The sequence below is a fragment of the Artibeus jamaicensis genome, unplaced genomic scaffold, assembly GCF_021234435.1.
Source record: "Artibeus jamaicensis isolate MK-2021 breed Jamaican fruit bat unplaced genomic scaffold, CSHL_Jam_final scaffold_474, whole genome shotgun sequence".
Taxonomy (NCBI): Eukaryota; Metazoa; Chordata; class Mammalia; order Chiroptera; family Phyllostomidae; genus Artibeus; species Artibeus jamaicensis.
In genome coordinates, this window is record NW_026522046.1 from 43649341 (window position 1) to 43673616 (window position 24276).

A 24276-nucleotide genomic window follows, 5' to 3' on the forward strand; every position below is an offset into this window, starting at 1 on the left:
CCATGACTTCCATAATATCTGGGTATTGCACATTTAGGAATGTCAAAATCTCAGCAATCTGCAGGACACTCTCAGATGGAACACTGTGCCTCCACAACCCCCAGTAAGGCCGACCGACTGAGGCATCCTTACAATCCAGGGTGCTCCTCAGAGTTGAGCTCTAATGGCGGGAAAAGGGCCAGGTCTGCCATTTGAAACTGATGCCCTTCATCATAGTGACTGATACATGGTAGGCTCCACTTGGCTCCTACATCTAAAGCCCTCTACATCCAAGAAATGGCACACACGTTGGAAAAGGAGCACCCTTTAGCACTGGTATGTCCTGGGTTCCCAGGAAAGCCATATGTGACTGTATTTGCATCTTGCTTTTTTGTTCATATGTAAAATATACAGAGACCTTTAAAAAAACTATTCATTGCTTATTCGCCCCATTTGGAATAGATTCTGCATTGCTCTCCATCTGCCCATTGAATTAGCCTTCATGGGTCAGCCATGTGATTGGCCTTCTCCAAGGACCCCAGCTTCTGTCCCAGAGCAGAGCCAACAGCCTGCTGTGCAAGGCCCTGGCTGGCCTCCCCACCTCAGCAGGCAGTTCTCTTGGTTTCCTGATTCAATGTGGTGAGGATGCTCCCACCTTTGCAGAAGCAGCTCAGCTGCCAAGAGTGTGTGCTCCAGGTCTGACACCTGGACGTGCTGGGAAGAGATATTGGCTGGAACTCAGCCAAGGAAGCATGTCTCCATTCAGTCCCAGTAGAACGGCTGTCCCTCTCCAGCTAATTGACCCTGACAGGACATAAATTGAACTTGGACTAAAGACTAGGACCAAGGCCATCTCCATTCATCAGTTGGCAGTCCTTTCCGGTGGCTTCTTCTGAAAGCTTTACAATTGAGCCTGGGTGAACCTGGCACAGTGTAAGATATCATAGGGCAGGCTCTTGTCATCGTTCTGTTCTAGACGGTTGGGTGGTAGATAGGTTATAAACTACTAGGTTACAGTGAGTTAGGGAGCAAGGATGGTATTGCTTTCCCTCTGCTTAGGGAACATAGTATCAGAAATGCAAATAAGAACAACAAGTAGGAACTATGAGGCTGCCTTTTAACACTCAGGACTGTTGGTGATGACCAGCCATAGGTCTTTCCTGAATTAGTGCATCAACGTCCCATTTCATAAGAGCATTAACTTCTGCAGTTAGGATAAGAGGGTAAAAATTGCTTATGGTCAGGATAATATTAAAAATGTCTTAATTATCTATTAACTACACTGTAAGTCATTTTAGCTATGAAAACAGTATCATATATGTATGATTCTGTAGTATTTATGGTGAAGAATGAAGAGGACGTGTAAAAAGATACCTTGACAATATGCCATCACACTATGCCTACAGCAGGACTAGCATGAGTTAAATGCCTCTATGGCAAGTAAATTGCACATAAGGATACTCTAACACAATATAAGAAGGAGTTGGGATCAGACTTCAAGAAAATTAGGTATTAGTCTGATCTCCACATCTAATAAAAGTGACCTTGAGAAGGTTACTTTATTTGTGATTGCTGAAATTTGAACCTTTTTCACTAGTTTCAATCCGAGGGTCCTTTCTAGTACATCAGAGACAATACATAACTAAAAGGCATATTCTGTTTCTACTCAACTCGTAGCATTGATGTGACACCCATGAGGATGAAGGACATGAGATCAGTTTAGAGCGCATGAGTTAGTCCCTCGAATAACAACCCAGAGCTTGATCCCCACTCTGTTGCTTGTCCCTCTGAGCTCTGGGCAGCAGGGCCTTTCTGAGAACAAAGATGCCCCAGTAAATGCAAGTGGTATGAAATGTGCCTGGCCCATAAATACAATTTTTATTTTAAATAATTGAATAACAGATGGATGGGTAGTAAGATAAGAAGAAAACACCTTTGAAAGACTGCCTCATGTATAGTTTTACTGTTCTCATAACATATCAACTTCACTTTTCCTGGAGAACAAATCTAAAGATTTGTTCCGTCTAGGTCTGTGTTAGTGCATTCTGTGGTGTTCACACGGCAACAACGTCACCTAACAACATGTCACAGAATGAGTCCCCATCGTTACGCCATGCATGATGATAACTGCATTGAGTGGTACCCGTAGAGTGAATGAATGCACACTATTTAACGTGCTTCACTTTCCTAGCTGTCAACAAAGCCAACTTACTGATGACTTTTCTCATCCCATCCGAGAAATCAAATGAGGTAGGTAAGTTAATACTTAGAGCACAGGTTGAGAGTGAAAAAATCAAAGAAAATAAAGGAAAATCTGTGTCTAATCAACAATTCCACAGACATCAAGTGACATCTGCTATGTCGCGCACATTCCTCCTAAGGCAAGGCAAACAATCTGCTGTTGCTCCCATCACTTAAAACGGGCTGGACCGAGAGCTTCAGAATCTGTTGCAGGGGCAACTCCAGCCAGCACGGCGTGAGCCCGTTGCCCTGGGAGACGTCCTGCATTAATTCCCACACTCTGTGTGGAGGGTAACATGGGGCAGAGCAAGAAACACACAATATATGCTCTCGGGTTTGTGTCAGTGATGCAAACACAAGTAACCTCCTGCTCTAAGATGTAATCAACTCTATTTCAAGGGAACCTGTAGTTTTGTTAAAAGCCAAACTCCTCTTCGTATGAAACACTTTGGAAGCTGACTTTACGTTCTTTTGGTGCCTGCCACAGGGCCCTCCCACTAGGACATTCCTCTGAAAATTTCAAGTTAAGGCTGAAAATGAAAGTTCCTTGTGCCGTCAGTCATCGCAGAAACATACGAAATAAAACAATGCTATCTTTTGCAAGTATGTCATCATTCTTGTTTTCCCTGCCAGTCATGATCTGAAGTTGGAAATAAGTCCTGTTTTTATGTAGATAATGGAAGAATTCAGGAAGCGTATTCTCAGTGACCTTTAGAAGTGAGAATTCCCCAGGAAGGGAAGTATGATTTGGGGAACACGTAGTGTTGACCCCAGGGGTCTGTCCAGACTCTGTAGCTCCTTCCGTATGTGGACACACGTCCGGGCTGCCCCCCACTTTCCAATGCTCCCTTGTCTAAAGGCTTCTAGCATGTTTCTGATGGGCAGAGTAGTGCGTTAGACACTTTTTCAATGTTCTTCTCTCCCATTACCCATTCACGCATGTGGATGAGACCAATGCCTTTTATTACCAAAGTACAGGTGAGAGACAAAGGTAAATAGCTCCAATGGAGCAATACCATCCGATGCTTAAATCATCACTAAGGTGTAAATGACAGATATCAAGTCCATGGCCAAAATTCAACTGTTTATAAAAGCCTTACTTCTTCTTCTGATAGAATCCAAGTTAAAACGTTGCCCTCCAGGGAAGAGGGTGCCTGACTCTGTCAAACCCTCAAGCCAAACCCTGGTCTTTCTTGGACCCTCCAACCTCTGCCTACCCACTGAATTCTACTCTGCATGTGTCTTTGCTCCATAACACCATGTCCTAAGGGGCCGGCTTACAGTTTCTGCCAAGGGCCAGAGAGTAAATTGGTTTTGTGGATCACAGGTCTGTGCGTTAACCAATCAGCTGGGCCATCCTCATATAAGATCATTGTCCATGCACAAGTGAGGGGCGTGGCAGGGCCCCAGTGAGACCGCACGTGGGCACACCCACATTTGAAGCCCATCTGACTTTCACATACCACAGAATATTCTTTCTCTTTGGCTTTTCTGCAACCATCTGAAAATCTAAACAATATACACATTCTTAGCTAAGAGCCACACTGAAACACATGGCCAAACGAACTTGGCTCTGGGACTGTAGTCTGTCAACCTTGCCTCGCTGAACCAGGGAGATGATACCAGGGAGCAGCCACATGTGACAAAATATGTCACAAGCAGCTTCCTGTCTATTGGGCGGATGTGGAAAGCACTGAGGAGCTCTCTCCAGCTGTGATATTGATTCTTCCTTTTTATTCAATAGTCCTGAGCACTCATGTATTCTTCAGCCCTTCTGGGCAGGCCCTGCTTAGAAGAAGTGACAGAGACCAATCTGGGACCAGGCTGAGGCATGAGTTCAGTGATGGACCTGTTCCTTTACAAAGCCTCCCCGCTTTTGAAAACCCTGCCTCTCGCATGAGCTCGGTAGATCTGGGTCAACGGTCCCCTGCCCCTCATGTCAGTGGCCTTTTGCTGAGTTAAGCCTGCCCTCCTTGGGCGGGCCACCACCCCCAAGGGCTCCTTTTACCCACAGGGAGCCACTCCAGGTTGGTCACCACCATCCCCCAATCTGCATGGAACAGGCCAAGCCCCGCGAGCCCTGTGACCGCTAACTAGTTGGGGTTCCTTTTCCTTACACTCCCAGACTCGTACACACTCCCTCTTGGCATCTAAACTGAAACCCCTTCGAAATCTCCATTGCCTACAGGCTTAGTTAGGCATGCAGGCTGGGCCAGTTTCCCCAAACCTCACAGTCTCCTGGTGGATTCTCTCCTAGCTGGGCCCTCACTACACCTTTCATTGGCCCAAAGAAACTTCTCCTGCAGACCCGTCCACCCCACCTTCCCTGGTGTGAACCCAGGGCACCTCCCCTCTCCCTGCTCCATCTCACTTCCTTCCCAGGCTCTAGGACACTTCTAGCTGGCCCAGAAGTTCTTTCTAGCTTCTCTAAGCTGCAGCTGCCACCCCCTTCTCCTCCCCAGCCACCCGAGGTGGCAACAGAACCTAAAGAAGGAGTCGGAGCATCTATAAGGCCTGAGGTTCAGGGGGCCCATTCCCAGAGTGCCGCTCTCAGAGCTGCTCAGTACAAAGCACAGCCTGGTCTGCAAATGTGCCCTGATTCCTCTGCTAGGTCATTGGCAGATACCGCTCACTGGATGAGCCTTTATGGCTGATGAGAAATGCTGTCTGTGGCTACTAAACAGTGTTGATGTGCAAAGGACAGCAAAATTCACCGAAAGGAAGGACAAACATAGCTATTCAACAAATGTTTGTGGATGAATAAGTGAATGAATGAATGAGTGAATGAATGAATGAATGAATTGGGAGCCACCCCATAGTTTAGAAATGGAATAAATGGAGCCCTGTCTTTCAGTGGTTAACCTCGATTTTGCCCTATAACATTCTGAGAACCTATTTTGAAATTCTACATTTGTGTTCCAAGCCCACATGCACCCTTGGCTACCACCTCCTCCTCAGCTGCCAAGTCGGGCTAGAATTTAGTGGCTACTGGCTACAAGTCCAAGTTCTTGGCCTCTCAAGATAGTGTGTGTTCAAACCTTCGGTCATTCATGGTTATTCCTCAAACCTGAACTAAGTAGCTCTGTTGTACTAGCACATCTCATTGTCAGGTCATGTGTGCACCTTTCATTTCATGTGTCACCCCCTCCTTCCTTTCCAGCCCTCGGGGGACAACAGTGTTGGGGAAGGGGGCCACATGGCCATATAGACCCCGTACAAGACCCATGAGACAAACATTGCATTTAGCAGAACGCCATTCTAAGAAGAGACAGAAATGAAAATGGGCCTTAAGGCAATGATGTGAGACTTCTCCTCTCTGACATCGCTCCCTCAAAAGCCATGCTCCATTCCCCCCAGCAAGGCCGCTCTGTGGGTCCTTGGTGGGGTGACAGCCCTGCTCTGTCCAGCAAGGCACCTGTCCCCCTCGAACCAAGCCCTGTGCTGCAGAGTCCCGTGGCCAGACTGGGAAGGGCTCCAGTTCCGTTTGCATTCATTCTCTCTGGTTCTGCAGGGGGAGACCAGGAAATTGGGTAGTTGGTGACCTGAAAAATCAGGGAATGCAGAGTCATTGCTTTTTAACTAAATCCTCCATCCCAGCGAAGCCAATTTTAAACCTGTTGATGATTCTCCAATGACAATGGAGGTTCTTAAAACACAAGTCACCAGCCCTCGGCTTGTTTAGGTTTCCGAAGGTCGGGGTGGGATCCCAGTGGTCCTTGAGCTTCCTCTACACTCGTGCCATCACCCCTCACCCCTCACCCCCCACTGGCACTGCAGTCCCTCCCTGCCAGGTCACCCTGAGCTCTGCTCCCCATCTCTGGACCCTGTCGGTGTCCCAGGCACAGCCACGCAGGCTGATTGCTTTTGTCACCCTGTCCTCGGCAATGGTGGGTCTTCCTTCAGGCTCAGAGGATGTGCCTGCTTCTCTAGGATTGCTCTGCCCTGTTTGAAAAGGGCACCTCTCCCATATCCCTTTCCTAACACCCTGCACCAACCTTCAGCTCTTCAAGGGCTGCCTTCTGCTCTAACTGCAGAGCCCCGTGGGACTCCCCTCTACACGGTACCTCGAGCAGAACAGGCTCCATTCTTGCTGTTAACATTGAGGAGCGGAAAAGATGAGGCCAGAGGAAGTACACAAAGATACAGAGGCAGGTCCCCACCCCCGTAATCAAAGGGAAATGGGACAGGTTATATTTCCCGTGAATTTGGAGGAATCTAAAAGGAATTTGCAATTCATTTTTCAACCGAATTCCTCAACATGCAGGAGTGATGCCCTGTGTTCTTGGAATGCCAGATTCTGCAGCAGAGGCTCGGTGGGCAGATGCATCTCTGCTTCGAGCAAAGTCCGTTCGCCTGCAGTTGGGAAGGGGGAGGGGAGCAGGGAGCAGGCAGGAAACAGGCCCTGGCTGGCAGTCCTCCGGAGAAGAGATGCCTGTTCCAATCACTCACATCCATGATGGGCTGTGCACATTTGCACACTCCTGCTTTCGTCTCTCTGCAGAGCGTGGACTCTGCCACGGGCAGCTTGCAGGCTGATTTGGATGGACACAGAAAATACAGGTGCTGCTGTTGTCATGGAGATCAAAAAGAGACCTTTTCTCAAAGGAAGTGGGGGTTGGGAGGGATTTGGAGGCTGGCGAAAGGGCACGGGGAAGGATGAAAGCGGCTGTTTAGAAAGACTAAGGGGAGGAAAAAAATGCCAGGCTGCGAAGGGAGCAGGAGGGCCGCGTGCAACAGACACGGAGACAGAGGAGTCGGGATCGCTGCTGGACGCAAAGGCACATGAAAGGAAAAGGAAAATTCAACATGGAAAGGCGGCGAAGTGTTGCGTGAGAAGCACAGCAGTAAGCAGGCCAGGCCTGCTCTCGGAAGCGTGGTGCATCCAAAAAGGGTCTGAGACAAGGTGGAAACTGTCCTCAGGTGTCCCGGCCACCTGGAAAGACTCCCTGTTCCTGCAGGGAAAGGGACTCAGCTTGTCTGATTCTTGACTGTAGAGTGAAGAGTTTAGGTTCGTGTTTTTCCATTCACTTACTTTCCAAAGCCTTCCTTTAATGTGTATTAAGAGGATTGGTTACCAGGTGAGATTTACTATAAGTCAGTAGGTCTGTCTTAAAAGATCCTTATTGAAGACACATTACCCACCAGTTTGTTGAACATGTAAACAGTCTCTCTGGAATTGTCGTCTTTTAGGAAGGAAAAAAAAAACAAAAACAAAAAGAAATGGATGACATGGTCCAGAGAATCTAGCAAGCAAAAATAACCTTTATGTCATTCCAGAACTAGCAGGATGAAAATTTAGTTCTAAGAAAAATGCAGAGGGTGTTTTATGTATTTTTAACAAAACATTGAAACCAAACAGAACAAAACCACCTGTGTTGTCTGTGGCAGGTGAGCTGGTCAGAGTGCGTTTGTTTTACCCATGGAATGGGCGGGGGATGGGGCAGGGGATTTCTCCTCCCACCTGTGCAAACACATCACACTGGCCAGATTAATCCCTGCAAACCCAAGAAGCTAAATGTCAGCAAGCAAGTCCCCTCTACTTGTAGCAGGTTTTGCTAGACCGGTCGCTATGTGCAGACACGGTCCTGTGGGCATTTCCCTTCACTCCACCTGCTTTGTTCTCCGCCTGACTCACCGTAGCCCCCCGACCCCCCTACCGGGACCTTCTCTTGGTGTCTCAGGTCTTACAGCCTCATGAAGAGCTGGCTGAAATACTAGAAAACTTAATAGGTAGCCTTTGAAGGAAAATTAATTGTATTAATTAAATGACACAAATGCAATTCAGTGGTTTAGTCAAATTCCAGGTAATCAAATTCTCTAAGTCTAATAAATGTTTCTGCCCGATTTCAAGTCCAAGTGAAAAGCCATAGTCAACCATGTGCAAGCAGGACGGCACGGGAATTCGCTCACAGTAACTGAGGGACGAGCTCCGTGTGCCAGGGTCGGACTGCGCCGACTTGCGTCACGTGACTGTTTCATTGACATCAGGTAGCGCCGGGTTAAGGCAGCAACTCAGACCGGCGGAGAAAAGCAACAGGAATCCAGGAAAACCGTAAATGAGGAAACTCCCTTTAAAGAGAGGTGTGCATGTACTGCTCTTGTGTAGCTCAGACGCACACCTGAAGACAGGTGGAGATGGCCAATCCCACCGGGAGGTGGGCATATTAGGCAAATCCATAGAGGTTCTCTGAGTTCATTGATGCTGCTGTCTGCTCACGACCCTCTCCCGCCCCCTTATCCCTGTGGACCCCCTCGTTCGCGTTTTGCTGGTGGTGGAGACCAGCTCTATCAGGCAGCTCCCCTGCCTGCCTGCCAACTGCTTTGTCTTAGGTGCCCGCCCCGCCCTCTAGCCCCACCCCTTTCTCCAGGCCCCACCCCCACACCCTCCCTCCTTTTCCAAAGCTCAGGCCACTTTTCCAGGCCCACCTGGGGTCTGCCTCTCTGCGCTGCTTCTGACCACTCTCCTTCCACCACTTTGGGGAGCCTGCTGGCCCTCACCGTCCAGCAGCACATGCCAGGACACTTCAGATTTCTCTAGAGCTCCCTGAGTGTTTATTTCCTCTCTCCAGCTGGACTGTTAAGCACCTTCTGGGCAGAGAAGGCATTTCAGAGCCCTGAGAGATCTAAATCTGTGGTTTGCACTGAAATGCGTACACGCAGACACACGTGCCCTCACTCACTTGCATGCACACGCACACATAAACACACAGACAGGACACAAATACACACATGCACACAGCTGTTGGCTGCCTAAAGTCTACAAAACCTTCGTTACTTTACAAGGTCACTTTGGTGTTGTTCTTACAGCATATTTGAAAGAGTCTGGCTGCTCTTAAAAGTCCAACAAGTCAGCCAACATTGTTCCGTCGTCTACTGACTCATTAGCAGAAAAAAGCAAGCCCTGGCCTCCCATACCCAGTTTAAATCACCAGAAAGCCGTTCCAGAGTGACCGAGGCCTTCCTGAGAGTGCGGCCTTCCCAACGGGAGGGGCCTCCCCTCCACGTCCAGCTTTCATCCCGGGAGCCCCTTTATTCCGGCCTGTTCCCTCAGGGTGTGAGCTCCAAGATGGCAGTGACCATTTTTCTGTGATCAATTCTGTCCCTCGGTGCTGGGAACCATCTGGCCAAAAGGCCAGCTCAGTAGGCTGTGCCTGTGACTGAGAGATGGCTGGTGAACGCCAGGACCCCACAAATGCAACCCACCTCTCACATCACTTTCCCACCTACCAGGACAGTCAGCCCTGGCCACGTGACAGGTGGCGGCATGGACCACAGGCTCTGGTGCCAGAGCCCCCTCTGTCCCCATGCTTGTGGGACCTCCTGTGTCACGTCAGGGCCGGAGCAGCACTAAGTCTCAGGGCTGGGATGAGGGCTGCTGCCTTAATCCCGGGAACTGCAGATGAGCGCCGGCCAAGAGCACGCACCCCCAAGTGGGGGCTTTGACAAACGCCCTTGCCCTCATGCCACCCTAGTTTTCTTCCTTTGGTCATCGAGCCCTATTTTTGGTCCCCTAACAGATGTGTGGGTGCTGGTTTCTCTCCTGTGGCATATTCTTGAATGTATTCTTTCCTCTCCTGCTTAGGCTCCCAAGAAACATTTGCAAAACGGGATTATCCGAGGCTACCAAATAGGGTACCGCGAGTACAGCACAGGGGGCAACTTCCAGTTCAACATCATCAGCATCGACACCACCGGGGACAGTGAGATTTACACGCTGGACAACCTCAACAAGTTCACCCAGTACGGCCTGGTGGTGCAGGCGTGCAACCGGGCCGGGACGGGGCCTTCTTCTCAGGAAATCATCACCACCACACTCGAGGATGGTAGGTTCCCCTGGACCGAGGCCCACAGCGGCTTGCCTTCCTCAAGGGCTTCTGCAGGTCGGGGTGCTGGGTCCCCACTCCCAGCCTGGCCCTGCTGGCTTCGCAGTGCCAGAGGCAGGTCACAGGGGCCCATGGGGATGGGGTCTCCGGTGGGGAAGCTTGCCCTTATTCACTCGTGGGCTGCGTTGACTGGCTGTCCTTCCCAGCATCTTTCTCATTCATCTCAAAACAAGCATTGGACGTTCCCCCCGAGTGAAACCACGTGCCCTCTTTCTGACTGTGCAGGTCTGACCAGAACACAGAAATCTGATTTCCTAAGAATTTCTTCCAAATCATTGTTAAGGAGGATTTTTTCTTCTTTTTCTTCTTCCTTTTTTTTTTTTTTTTTATGATGGCTTTCTATTTTCAAGCATCTGAGACCAGAGAACAAGAATGAGTGGACTTAACAGAAGCACATCTCACAGTGCTGGAGCGCCACCTAGTGACCATAAGAATTAAGTATCACTTTTAACGCAACATAGTGAAGATAACCCAAAAAAGCTCAGGTTTATGGTAGCCATTGAAAGGACAGGGAGAATCCTGGGGTCCAAAGGCACAGGGTTTCAGGTGCAGAGACAGGATGTGGGGCTAACTTCATCAATATGTAGTAGTAATTAAGCCAAAAAGCTTGCACTGCAAAATATCTCTTGTGCAATTACCCACTTGATCATAGGTTTGAGGAAGCTTTTGGTGACTTAAAATCTCGGAGTTTTGAAATTTCTTACAGAAAGAGAAACCTGAGATATCCAGCAACTTGAAGACTGGGTTTCATTTCTACCTGCACAATTTCTGCCGTGGTGATTAAATGTGCCCCTTGGTTTGCACTTCGATGCTCATTTTTCTTGTGGTTCAGTCAACATTCTGTCCCCTCACCTGGATGCAGGGTTTAAGGTTTGCATAACCTCCATGTGAAAAATAGTTCCAATATCTTTCTAACCTGCATCTGCGTCCATTTTCTCTCTGACCCCTGACCAAACGTTTTAATCCTGAAAGGGGACCGGAGCAAGGGGCGCGAGGGCATGAATAAGCTTTGGTCACATGCCTGCTTTTTAGCACTTTTCGATAGCTCAGCTTCCAATTTACATGCCAGATATTACCAAGTGGAGGGAAGGCATTGCAAAAAGTAAATGCAACTTAGAGCAGCTACTTACAAGTTATGCTAAAGTAACCCACACAAATACTGGGCTTCCCTCACGCGGGAGATTAGAAGTGTTCTCCACTCCTCAAGCCTGGGACAACTTCCTTACGAGGGAAGGAGTTTGTCTGGAAAGAGACTAGGGAAGTCTATTAGGACATGTGCAAAAACGCATGATATGTTACTGGGTCACAATATTTGTGTAGGGGAATGGTGCTCATTTTTCTTTAATTTGGGGGGTGGAGTGCAATATTCCCTTTTGCTCACAAGTTGAAATATGAAACTAATGTTGCTTTTTCAGGATTGTTCTACTGGTAAAACCACCCACGGTTATTACAGATTCTAATTATTTAATTTCAGTGCCCAGTTACCCCCCTGAAAATGTCCAAGCCATAGCAACATCACCAGAAAGCATATCCATATCTTGGTCCACACTTTCCAAGGAAGCGCTGAATGGAATTCTCCAGGGCTTCAGAGTCATTTACTGGGCCAACCTCATGGATGGAGGTAAGAGGATTGGACCAGGGCTTTGAGTTTGCCCCGAAGGATACGTGATGGAATTTGCAGACTCCGGTCCTAATATGGGCTCAGGACATGGTGGGCATTTCTTCATCAATGAGCAGTTTCCTCTTTTCCCCACATTATTCTGTTCTTCTCTCTCATCTGGCATTTTAACAGGTGTGTGCAGCTGTTTAAGGCATCACATCCAACAAGCAATTGGAGGTGGGGGGGCACTTGCAGAATCTAGGCATAGGTGTGTTTTCCTAATTATAAGTCCTTCTGCACCCCCACCCCTGGGTCCTGCCTGCTTTCTGGTCCGGGGTGTCTTTCAGCCCTTCTGAGTGGGTGTGGTCTTCTAGTGTACACCCACCTCTGAGTTCAAGCAAACACAGCCTGAGCCCCCACATACATTCTACTACTACTCAAGACCCTCTGGGTCTGCTCTGCCAAGCAGGTAAATGGGCCTTGGAGGCTGCAGGGCCCTCTGCTCTTAATGCCAGAAGAGAGGAGAGAAAGCATGTTAGCAAAATGATCATAGTATGCTAAGTCAATGGTAGTGTCCAAGCCTTAGCCATTTATGTCTGTAACCAGACTTGCTTCTCTGGGCTGAGGACCAGACCCCACCCCTCCTGCTGTCTAGTGTAGTGCTGTGCCCAGCCCCGGGCCCTGGGAGGTGGTCCATAAAGAGTCACCTGCTCCAACCTACAGTGGACAGGCTCCCTGAGCATCCATCTGCGCTGGACGCCTGCTGAACACAGGCAGCAGCGTCTGCTGGGTGGATGTTCTAGACTCATGAGTGAGGGAAAGTCTCCTGGATGGAGAACCACAATCTCAAGAAGGTACAGCCAGCCCCCAGGATGACAGACTTAAACAGATGGTTCTTTCACATATCACTGTCCCCTGCCAAAAACAGCTGTTGAAAATCCTGTAGATGTAAAGTTTAAAACCACAAAAATTTGCCAAAGTATCTATTTTGTTGACATGATACCACAGGATGTCATGTGCATGTATGTGTTCTGGTTTCGACACCTCACCTTGAACAAGATAAAACTGGGTACCCTGACACACTCCCCTAAAGACAGCATTAACACTAAAATCACTCCCTTTCTGTCCATTTCACCCACTGGTGACCTGCATTTGTGTCTTCACGGGTCCCTCCCGTGTGCTCACACTGCCCATTAGGATCTCAGTTCTGTGACGGACGGTGAGGTTTACGTGATTCAGTCAACTCCACACCCTTAAAGCTTTCGAAACTGGATATCCCAACGCATAAACTGAAATAAGTGGTGCTGGGAAAGGCATGGCATTTCTAAGGACACTTTTACTCGCTGCGTTAAGATCCAAGTGACGTGCTCAGTGTGTGCAGAAGTCCTACAGGCACCTTCCCCGAGGAGACAAACCTGCTTGGGAACGGCCACGCCTCCCCTGCCACCGGGGACCCGGCGCATGAGCAGGCAGTCCCATGGGGCTGCTGGATGCTTTGGCACAAGGTCCTCGGGCTGTGGGCCTGAGGTTTCCACAGACCAGAGCAGGTAGTGAGTGTGCAGAGAATCGGGCCCACTGATCCTTGAGAACACACTGCACACACATACACATAACCTATTCACACTCACTCACCCACATTCTCACACACTCTTACACTTTCACTCCCACTGAAACATACTCTCACAAGCACACATTCAGTCTCATGCACACTCACATACCTCATAAGCACACGCTCACATGCTCTTTCACACATACACACATGCACACTCACACACCCGAACATGTACTCAGACTCACACACTAAAACATACTACCACTCACAAATACATACACTCACACACATTCACACAGTAGCACAAATGCATGCATGCCGACTCATGCACACTCTCACAGTCACACACACTCTTACACATGCCTACACACACTCACACAAACGCACGCACACACCCATACAGGGCAGAAGAGGCAGATTGCTACTGTCGCTGTGATTAGCAATCACCCCAAATATTTGCAAAAGGATGTATAAGAAAGCTGTTTGTTATTATTAATGAGATCAGATAAAGTAAAATTGGTTAATACATCTTTAATAGCATAGGTTAAATATACAATATGTCAGTGAAATTTCTGAGTATTTTATCATCATCAGAAAGTTAAATTACGTTTTTAGACCTGACAGAAGCAATTCACCCAAGATTGTTAGGAAAATTGCTCTTGAAAAGTACTACTTCCATCGGAATCTGAGCAACTTTTCATCTCTCCGGCCTTTCTGCAAGACGAGGCGGTGGGCTCCAAGGCAAAGCAACATCTAGACACCAACCAGGTGTTTGCACCTGGGGGAGAGGCTCCTGAATGGTCATTCCCACCCCTGCTTTGCTTTCTGCCACAGAACACTTTGAGAGTCAGAGAGGATATAAAACCATGTATAAATATTACAAATATAATATTTTTAAAGCTTTTTGTAAAAGAAGTAGTGCGGAATCTGCATTTACTTCACATATTCATTTTGTATTATTTTACTCTCACCAACTGCACACTATTCTCTACTTCCCATTTTTTTAAATAACCCTATTGGGGCTGTGAAAGGTAGACGATAGAAGTCTGTGTTTACGCCGTAAAGAAAGAGCTAGAACTGAAACATGGGTAACGAAGCACGGTGCTTTGCATCGACCTTTTCTGTAATTTCCCCCCTTGCTCCCCCGCCCCTGCTTCGTGGAGGGCAGAGCGCCTTCCCCCAGGGTGGGAGCGGCCTTGGGCACCGAGCTGGTCCTGGCAGCCGGCAGTTTCGGAAGTCTTTGGGATAGTTCGGGATGGGCGTTTCGGCTGCAGTCCTATTCCTGGTTCATGACAAATGGGTTCATCAGAACAACATGAGCCCCGAGATGAGTAAACACCCAAATACGAATTCTAACTAGCACAGTCGTTCATGAGTAGATGTGACTCTAGGGTCAACGGCTGCTCTTTAAAAAGACCAGGCGCCCACTTGCCTCCTCCCTCTCACCGCTTCCTCCTCCTCCTCTCTTGTTCAGGCACTGCTTTCCTGGAGGGCCCAGCCTTCTCCCACTCCATCTGTTAGGGCCCTGTGCTCTGTGAGGTGGGGGCCCAAGGCCCCTTTTCAAGAGAAAGCAAATAACAGACAGAGGCCCCAAGAGGTTGATGATTTAGTCAAGCTCTCATCATGCGCTCCTGGCACAGCCCGGGGAATCCCTCCATCCCCTTAGATGCCGTTCCCTGAGTGTGTATGTGTGTGTGCACATGTGTATCTGCACAGACATGTGTTGTGCATATATGGATGTATGGGCCATTAACGTGTAATTGTGCTTGTGTGCAAACAAAGCACACCTATGTGTGCCTGTGCAGGCATGTGTGGTGTGCTGTGTGTGCCATGTATGTTCACCGTGTGTGCAGGCTTTGGGTGTGTGCACATGCGACACCTGTGCAGCCATGTATTGTATAGTTTGTCATGTACCATGTGTGTACATGTCTGCAGGCATGTGTGTTTATCTGTGTGAGTAGGTGTCCAGTATGTACTGTGTGTTCATGTGCATATATGCATGTGTCTGCATGCATATGGTTGTGTGCCTGTACAGGTACATATATTCCTGCGTGTGCCATGTGTGTTCAGGCATGTATATCTGTGTGTGTGTGTGATCTTTGGTATAATATAGATTTTCTAAATGGGAAAAGGTCTCATGATGTCTCTACTCACACTTTTTTCACTAACACTTGGACAACACATCAATTATCCTTACTTACTAAGGCAAGAAAGAGCAGGAGAAATAATAGACTGCCCTACTGCTTTCTAAGTGTGTGCAAGGTTGGCCTTCGTTGTCACCAGCCACTCCAGGAGGAGTCCCTCCAAACCTCCACCTCCCACCCCATTCTCACGGTAACCAGGCACACAGGGACAAAGGCGGTGCCAGACCTCCCAAGGACAGCCACTCGCCCTCGGGGTGCCACTCCTCAGGCCTCTGTCCCCGCTCTGGCTCCTCTGCAGAAAGCTCATTTCAAACACCTGCAGAGGTGTGAACACATCTCGTAAGTTTTCTCTAACTGCCGCGTGTACTATGCCTCAGAGGAGAGAGCATCATGTTCCACCTTTGAATATTTTTAGCTGATCCCACTCCAGAGAACGAAGCATTTTTAGCCAACGCCACATTTTTGACACGTCAGCGTGTCACCTCAGCAAGGGTGGGGAGAGGGTTCACTCCTGGTGACGGGAGTTTGCTGAGCCACCTCGTCCCAACTCAGAGACTGGAGGAGAACTTAGGTGCTTGAAGGCACGTGTGCGTCGGTGTAGAGCAGCTTTTAAAAACAAAACCAAAGCTTGACTCGCAGAGTCTTTTTTTGAAGTTGGTGCTACGTTCCTGGTCTGGATTGTCCTGATGGTATCCAGGTGTGTGCGTGCGCCCACCTCATTAAAATGCACACGTTAAATATGAGCAGGATTTTAAAATTCATTTTTCAGGACAGTTGACATACAATATCATGTTGGTTTCAGGTGCACAGCATGCAGTCAGACGCTTACACACCTTCCAAAGTGATCAGTACACAGGTCCGGCGACCAGCTGTCACTGCACACAGTCAGTCACTACACAGAAGCTTCTCAACAAGCCGTTGGGAACATGTCTACGGAGGGAGCACTGTGTGGTCCTGAGCTTCCTGGGGTCGGGGTGCGAGGGACATGTGTGATTCGCTACAGCCGGGGGACTTTGCAGAGTGGCTGACGTGGTGCTGGCGTTGGGATCATAACTTGGAGTGGAGCGCTCTGGTTTTCGACCAATGTTCCGGCCGGGGTCCCAGTTAGGAAGGAATGGCCTGTTCTGAGTGGCGAGGACATGCACAGTCCCTTTGAGTGACTTCAGGGTGTGACACGTGGAGGCACGTGGCCCGGGGTTGGACACCGAGGACAGCACTGGGGAAGGCGTGTGTCCACAGCCCCCATAACCCAGTCATGCCTTCTTGTCTCCCAGAGCTGGGCGAGATTAAAAACGTCACCACCACCCAGCCCTCCCTGGAGCTGGACGGGCTGGAAAAATACACCAACTACAGCATCCAGGTGCTGGCGTTCACCCGCGCCGGCGACGGCGTCCGCAGCGAGCAGATCTTCACCCGGACCAAAGAGGATGGTGAGAAATGGGCGGGTGCGGGGCAACGGCCGGGTCCTGTCTGAAGTGCCAGGGCAGCCGGGGGCGCCTTGCTGGGGCCGGAGCTATCGTGGGGGGGTGCGCCACAGAGCTTGCTTTAATTCACCAGCCTAATTCTGGACTTCGCTCCGTGAAAACCTTTTTGCTGCCCCTTCAAAATGCGCCAGCACAGTTCAGACCACCGCCGTCCTCGTCACCTTGGTTTGATGTGGCCATTGTTTTTCTCTTCCATGTCATTTTGGCCAAGTGTTATTTTAAGCAAAAATATCTTTTGTCCCAGAGCCGTGGCCCTTGCTGCGCCTGTTTTGTACGCCACTGTGATAATTTTAGTGAGTCTTCAGCCACTGAGTGCGGCTCCAATGATTTCTCTCCTTCTGCTTGAAAATTATGTAACGGTCCAAGTGACATTATTCCGTGCCAGCTTTAGAATCACTTTAGAATAAGCCCTTAATTTGAAAGCTTCATGGTAATTTTTTTTAAGTTCTTATAAGAATTCGTGCTGACATAGTAAAACTTTATCACAGTGCATTTTCTCTCAGACCATTCATTCTTGCCACTTCACCTAATCTGGACGTGGTTATACAACTACTTCCCAAAGCTTGGTGACAAATAGTTTCTGTGTGTTATTTTAAGGGGACCTCTGAGGGGCCTCATCCAAGCCTGTCTGAAGAAGGGTTCGAGTTCTAATAAATAGTATAGCAATAATGGGAACAGCAGTCTCCATCTTAGGAAGGGGAGGAGCAACCGCTGTCAACCTGGTCCCCTGTGGAACCCTCCCAATCAGAGCACAGAGTGATACCAGAGACAAGAGTTGACCAGGATACCTGACCGCTGGGCTGATCTGGCCCTGCGATGTGTCTGTCTTCTTTCTAGGACTCTGTTCCCCAGGGAGCTGGGGGCGGGGGTGCTCTGGCACACATCACCCAGGACCTGCCATGTACTGGCAGGTTTCATGTGTGTGCAATCTGCTCACTACACAGAGCGTCACACGTGCTGTTGCTCCAGCCCACATCTGTCCTGTGCAGCAAAGCAGGGACTCACGCTCGGAGACCTGGGTGGACTCTTCTCGTCAGCATTTCTGTCCCCCGACCACATGTCCCTGACACTCACGGCCTGCCGTCCTCCACCTCACTCTGCTCTAACCTCAGCGAACCAGGCCCCCCCCTCCGCCAACCCAAACAGCCCCCCCACCCACCCCACCCCTTGTTCTCCAGGCTCTCCAGCCCTTCTGTACCATAGATCCTGCCCGCATGTGAAGCCCCACGAACTTTCTTCTTTCTAGAACACGCAAGCTATTCTTCCCAGGAATGTGCAAGTGTCAGCTGATTCTGCTCAAAGGAACTAGATTATTTGGAGAGATCTCTGGTCAACGTGCAATGCCAAGAGGAAGTCACAGGTTAGAGAGAGATTGACGAAGCTATGTCCTGGGTGAAGATGGCTCCACTTAATTTTTAAAAAGTGAAGATGAAGGGCCACTTCTAGGTGCTGCCCACAGGACTTCGGGCACCTTGGCTCACCTTCATCCTCATGCCCCAAATTTCCACAGTGCTCAGACAGAACTGAGATATGAAAAGTGAGTGATGTGTGCAAACAGCCCGTCTGACATACAGTGGGTTGGTTCCTGACACTCGGTATTTGATTATTTGATCTCGACGCCTTCAGAGCAGGGGCGGATCGCTCTTTTGCATTGCTAAGCAATAACACGAATGTCACTGGAATTATTATTTAAAGAGCAAATTGATCGGCAACATGAATTCTGACACCCGCATTTTTCAGAAGAATGTAGAAAAGTCCAATGAGAAGGGAAGGCTCTTCATGGCTCCTTATTGACTGGTCATTTGAGATCAATTGTTAATTAATCCTCCAGCTTTAGAAATCATAGAGTTCTGTCTCAGAGCTTGACCTTGAGGCCCCGAGTCTAACGCATCAATCAGCAATTCTCTGCTCTCGCAGGGGGCTCTGATGACATGTGGAGAGGGGACCGACTGTGGACGGGCCACCTGGGGCACGACGGTTACCCCAGGAAGGGTGGGGGGGCAAGGCGTGGGGAGTGTCCATGTTTACCTGGGGTAAACAAATCATCGGCATTTCTTAAAAAGAAGCAGAGCAGAGACAAGGTAGAAGGAGAGGAAGACTAGTGTGATAATGACATTATCTCCCAGATTCACATGACAAGTTCACTGGGTTAGAAATGGTGAAGAGCTGCGCCAGCCACCTCAGAAGCTGATGGAACGAGATGATCGATCGGGCAGTTTCTAGAACTGAATGCAGCTCTGTGTCGGATTGAAAGGAGGGACAGAAGCTAATTAGCATAGAAGGAAGCTTAACAAAATTGAGAATGTAGACCCTGTGTATTATTCTGCCACGAAGTCTTGTGGTTTTGAAGTTTGGAACTCACTGTCAATATCCATTAAATTATCTGGAAATGTGGATAACATTCCAGTGAAATAATAATTTCCAACATTCAGTTCTTTCTCAATAAGACCCTATTCTAGGTGCAGGTTGAAGTTTCAGTGCTTATTGCTGTTCTCACAAGTAAAGAAATATTAATACATCAACAGGAAACATTCAGTTTCATGCTCTGTGGCCACCACACCTCGTAAACTAAGGTTCCTATCCCCCCACCCCCATGTCAAAAGGTCTAGATGTCTAAGTTGTGAGGTCACCGATCACCTTAAAAAGGAAAAATATATCACTTGCTAGTAAACCAGACAAAACCAGGATGTAGTAATAAATAAAATGAATAAACTAAATAGAGTCAAAATAGGACAAAATGTTTACTTCTTCAGGGGATAAGTTAGTATTGAAATGTTTGGTTAGAGAATAAGTTTTCTGAACCCTAAGCCACCTCTCAGCCTCTACAAGGATTCGTGATGAATGGACATGTTCTCAGGTCCCGGATGGACCCTTGGGCCCACAGACACAGTCCGTCTCAGTGTGGCATCCAACACCGGACATGCTCTCGGCACCTGTGAGAACGTCTCGACGTTCGGACCGCCTTCCCAGGACAGCCCAGACGAGGAGCGCGTGCACCTTCGAGAATACAAAGGAGTGTTTGCACATCTGGCTTTCTGTCTGTGAACACAAGGCCACTGATTCTGAATTCTAAAATGTTCGTGTAATCTTAGGACCACTGTACTTGTGGAGCCTATAATCTGAGCAAAGCTGTGCGGAGGGAAAACACAAACCAAACACCATCTATTAATTTTGCCGTTGTCACTTTCATTGAGCAGAAAGAAGGTGGCTCCCACCCTGACCCTCTTCTATCAGAGTGGACATTGTACATGTGCGAATAGAGATGGTTGTGTTTACACTCAAAGATTTCCGAAGTGTGTCACTAACACACATGACTCCGCAGGGCCGTCCGTGGGGAGAGGCCAGCGGAAGGGGTCCCATGTCTGGTGCTCTCTCCCCTGTGATTAACCGTCTCTTTGGTGGGACCTCTGAAAGCAGATTGAGTGAGTGCAAAGCAAACAGACCTCAGGATGTCCCTGAGCCCTCTAACTGATCCATCAGCACTGCTGAGGGTCTCAGAGTCCCACCGCGCTTGGCCATCGCAGGTGCGTGGGTAGCACAGCTCACCGGGTGTCCTGGCAGGTCCTGTCTGGCAGGGATTCCAAAGCTCCCTCCACCACAGTGATGCTCACCCAGGTCCCTGCGAAGTCCGTCAGCTCCAGGGCCTCAGAGGTGCCCAAGGGTAAGCGAGGGGCCCAGCTGGGGCTCCAGGCTCCCCACTCTGCTTCACCGGAGTTACATATCCGTTTCCTACAGGACACTCGAGCTAATACAGAGTCGCCTGCTTTACAGGACATTGGGAAACCACTGCTCTACTAGGAGCAAAGGCCCGAAACACCAGGCCTGCGGAAATGGGAATCTAACGGATGTGGGCGTGTTGCTGGGCTGCGCTGGCTGTGACGTGGGTGCATCCATCCAACAGCATCAGCCTATGGCTCAAAGAGACCGCAGCGACGTTGGGGGCCCATGTGAATCACATCTGCACATGCATGCATGCACGCATGCACCACACCAAACACACTGCACACACGCCCTAAACACATACAACACAGCACATGCATGATACACATGCCATAAACACAGAGGATATGTCAGATGTACGACACACACGTGTCCTAAATGTGTGCAACCCCACACACACTACACGTGTACCCTAAACACAACATACCACACACATAGACCCATACTCACACACACACCCTGATAAACACACAGACACAGGCACACCATGAACACACTCACAAAGATACACAGACACATGTGCACACCACACGCACAGTAACACACCATAAACACACACAGACACACACACACACACCTGCCTATGCTCCATCACCAAGACCAAAGAAAGGACCGTGGTGACTGTGAAGCCGGATATGGTGCCCGCACGGCACTCGGTCAGACTCCTGCCGCACTTCAAACCAAGGCGATGTCTGCCCAAGACGCCAGCTTTGCCGTTGGGCATCACAATATTTTATTAGAGGTCTTCACACTATAGATGCGTGTTCTATGCGCTGTAGTGAACTGCCTCAAACTTAGCTCCTTAAAACATACCCATTTCCGTGTGTTGGGGCACACACAGGTGGGTCAGCCGGTCCCCTGCCCTGCAGGGTCTCGCTGGCTGAAACCGAGGTGTCAGCAGGCTATGGCCCCCCCATCTGGGCTCAGGGCCTCGCCCAAGCTGACTGTGGCTTTGGGGAGGTGACTGTCTCCAGAGTTCCCAGAAGAAGCCGCCCTCCGCCCCGCTCACGTGGTCCCTCCACAGCACATCGCTTGGCGCCTCCAAGGCCAGACAGAAAGAACCCAAAACCCCAGATCATCACATAACAGCGCCCTGCGGAAGAAGAAGCATGACACTCCCGGGGACCTCGGAGGGGATCCGGTGCTGTGGAACCACGGGGAGCCAGAAGGAAAGCCCCGCCCCTGGCCTGGCCGGCCCACGAGGACGGCGCAGGGGCACAGGGACCGTGCCCATCTGCTGACAGGGACAGAGGAAGCCGGGCGGAGCTCTGGGTCCTGCCTTTGGCAAACGGGACACAGCAGTGTCACTTCCTGCAGCGGGGGACGGGAGGAGGCCAGGCTGGGGAGAGGAGGAAGTGAGTGGGGGGTGTAGCGGGTCCAGGTGCCTGGGAAGCCGAGTGGAGGTGAGCTCTCGTACGGGCAGTGCAGAAGGGAGGCCCAGGCCAGCGGGGGATGGAGAGAGATGGTCCCGCAGCTGGTCAGATCTGCAGTCCGAAATTCCACCAAGGATGGGTGCGGATTCCCAAAAACTGCCCCAGCTTGCCGACACCGTCATAGGAAAAAAGCAATTACCAGAAAATAGTCCGATAACAGGGAACGCCTTAATGAAACAGACTGTCGTCTACCGTCGGATTTCGCAGGATTCTGGCCAAAAATGGGCCCGTGGAGGCCATGAGTGAGGACAGGGCTTGGTGGGGCTCAGAGAGACAACCTCTGTTGGTCCCTAAGGCCGTTGCCATGAAGTGTCGCAGACCAGGCAGCTCCAACCACAGACATGCAGTGTCTCGTGCTCGTGGTGGCCAGACGTCCCAAATCAAGGAGTGCGCAGGGTCAGGTCCCCATGGGGGCCGGAGGGAGAGCTGGCTCCCTGAGATTTCCTGTCACCCCCTCTCTGCACATGTCTGCGTCCACCTTTCCTTTTATCAATGAGGACACCAATCAGGCGGGACCGGGGCCCCCTGCCGACCGCATTTCCACCTGATTCCCCCTGAAAAGAGCGGGTCTCCTGATGAGGCCCCTTGCTGAGGTCCTGGGGGCGAGAGGCTCACCATAGGGACTTTGAGGGGACGCCCTTCAGTGCGTCACACCGATTCCGAGAGAGCTGGGCACAGGGAGTCGGGGCCCAGCTGGCCAGGGGGGTCACGTCAGGCGGTGGGGGGGCCTGAGCACAGGCGGAGGCTCGTTTCCACGACAGCTAAACTCCTGGCTCTTGTGCCCAGTTCCAGGTCCTCCCGCGGGCGTCAAGGCGGCCGCCGCCTCCGCCTCCATGGTCTTTGTGTCCTGGCTGCCCCCGCTCAAGCTGAACGGCATCATCCGGAAGTACACGGTGTTCTGCTCCCACCCCTACCCCACGGTAAGTTGGCAGATAGCCGGGCGCCTTTCCCGCGTCTTGGCCACAAGCCAGGAGGGCTCTTTGGGGACCGCTCCGTCCCTTTGTCTCCCGCCTGCTTGGGTCTTCCCGGTGGCTTCATTTTTCCCTCCTGTTGTCTCCACACACAAAGCAACATCCTCATTTACACCTCATTTGAAAATACACGTCAGAAGCATTATAAGAGTTACAGTCGTCTAGAATCATTGTTTACTTGGTGACTTCCCACAGAACTGCCAGCCTGCTTATCAAAATGGACACCCAGGGGCCTTCACTGGGCCTTCATTGAGAGTCAGCGGACAGCACCTACCGATTCCGCTGTTGGGCTCACCACCAATACACTGCACGCCTTCGCCCCCTCCCCTCACCCCTCCGCTGCTCCATCCCCTGCTAAGAAGCAGCCACAGGCAAACCCTCTTGTACTGGAGGGACTAGGAGCCTTACCGTGACGAGAGCCCGCACAGCTCTTTGTAAGGGAACCGAAAATCCTAGTGCTGAGCATTTCAAAGTGCAGTGTCTATTCTCGCCGACATTATCACCACTGCAGAACGCCCACACAGTTCAAATGTCTTAGGCCGGATAGGAAAGGGAAATTTCAGAGAAAAGAAAACAAAAGTGGTTCATCAAAATGTACGAGTTTTCGTGGAAATTTCTATGACTCTGTTTGAGGCAGGTACCATGTCTGATCCATCCTTCAGTCTCCCTGCTCTCGGCACGGAACTGGGCACACCCGGCCATTCAATGAGTATTCGTGGGGTAGATGCGAATTGATTATGGTTGTATTCCGGTAAATACCTCAACATACAATTCACCGTATTTAGTATTTCAAGTGTACAGTGGCATTAATTACATTCATGTTCCTGCGACCATTCCCCGCACCCATCTCTAGAACTGTCCTTCCTCCTCAACTCAATCTCTGTCTCATTAAACAGGGACTCCTGGCACCCACCCCTCTACCTCCTGCCTATGGGTCTGCCCCCCCCTTGGGGCCTCCTGTGGGTGGGACCACACAGTGTTTGATCTTTCGTGACTGGCTCACTTCAGGCCACATAATGTGTTCGAGACTCATCCACGGTGTAGCGGGTGTCAGCACCTCCTTTTCAAGGGGGACTGACATTCCCAAACGAATTTACTGGTCAATCTTTAATTAAAGTGACATGTTTTCCCAAGTCTAGAGTTTGTGGGGGTCCCCCAGGTCTGGTGGCCTGTAGACAGTGGCCACAACTAATATTGGGGAGACGGGGCGAGCGTGTGTGCCACTCACCAAGGTCCAGTTGTCTGCTGAAAATATGGAGCTGTATGTCC

General features: G+C 50.0%; 1 protein-coding gene across 1 annotated transcript in view; it reads left to right on the forward strand.

Moving 5' to 3' along the window:
- The window catches only part of DSCAM (DS cell adhesion molecule), a 116085-nt gene that overhangs the window by 17778 nt on the left and 74031 nt on the right, over positions 1-24276 (forward strand). The window contains exons 4-7 of the mRNA XM_053657553.1: positions 9803-10043; positions 11578-11724; positions 16674-16829; positions 22823-22956. Of these exons, the coding sequence (XP_053513528.1) occupies positions 9803-10043; positions 11578-11724; positions 16674-16829; positions 22823-22956 (678 nt within the window). The remainder of the gene's footprint in view (positions 1-9802; positions 10044-11577; positions 11725-16673; positions 16830-22822; positions 22957-24276) is intronic.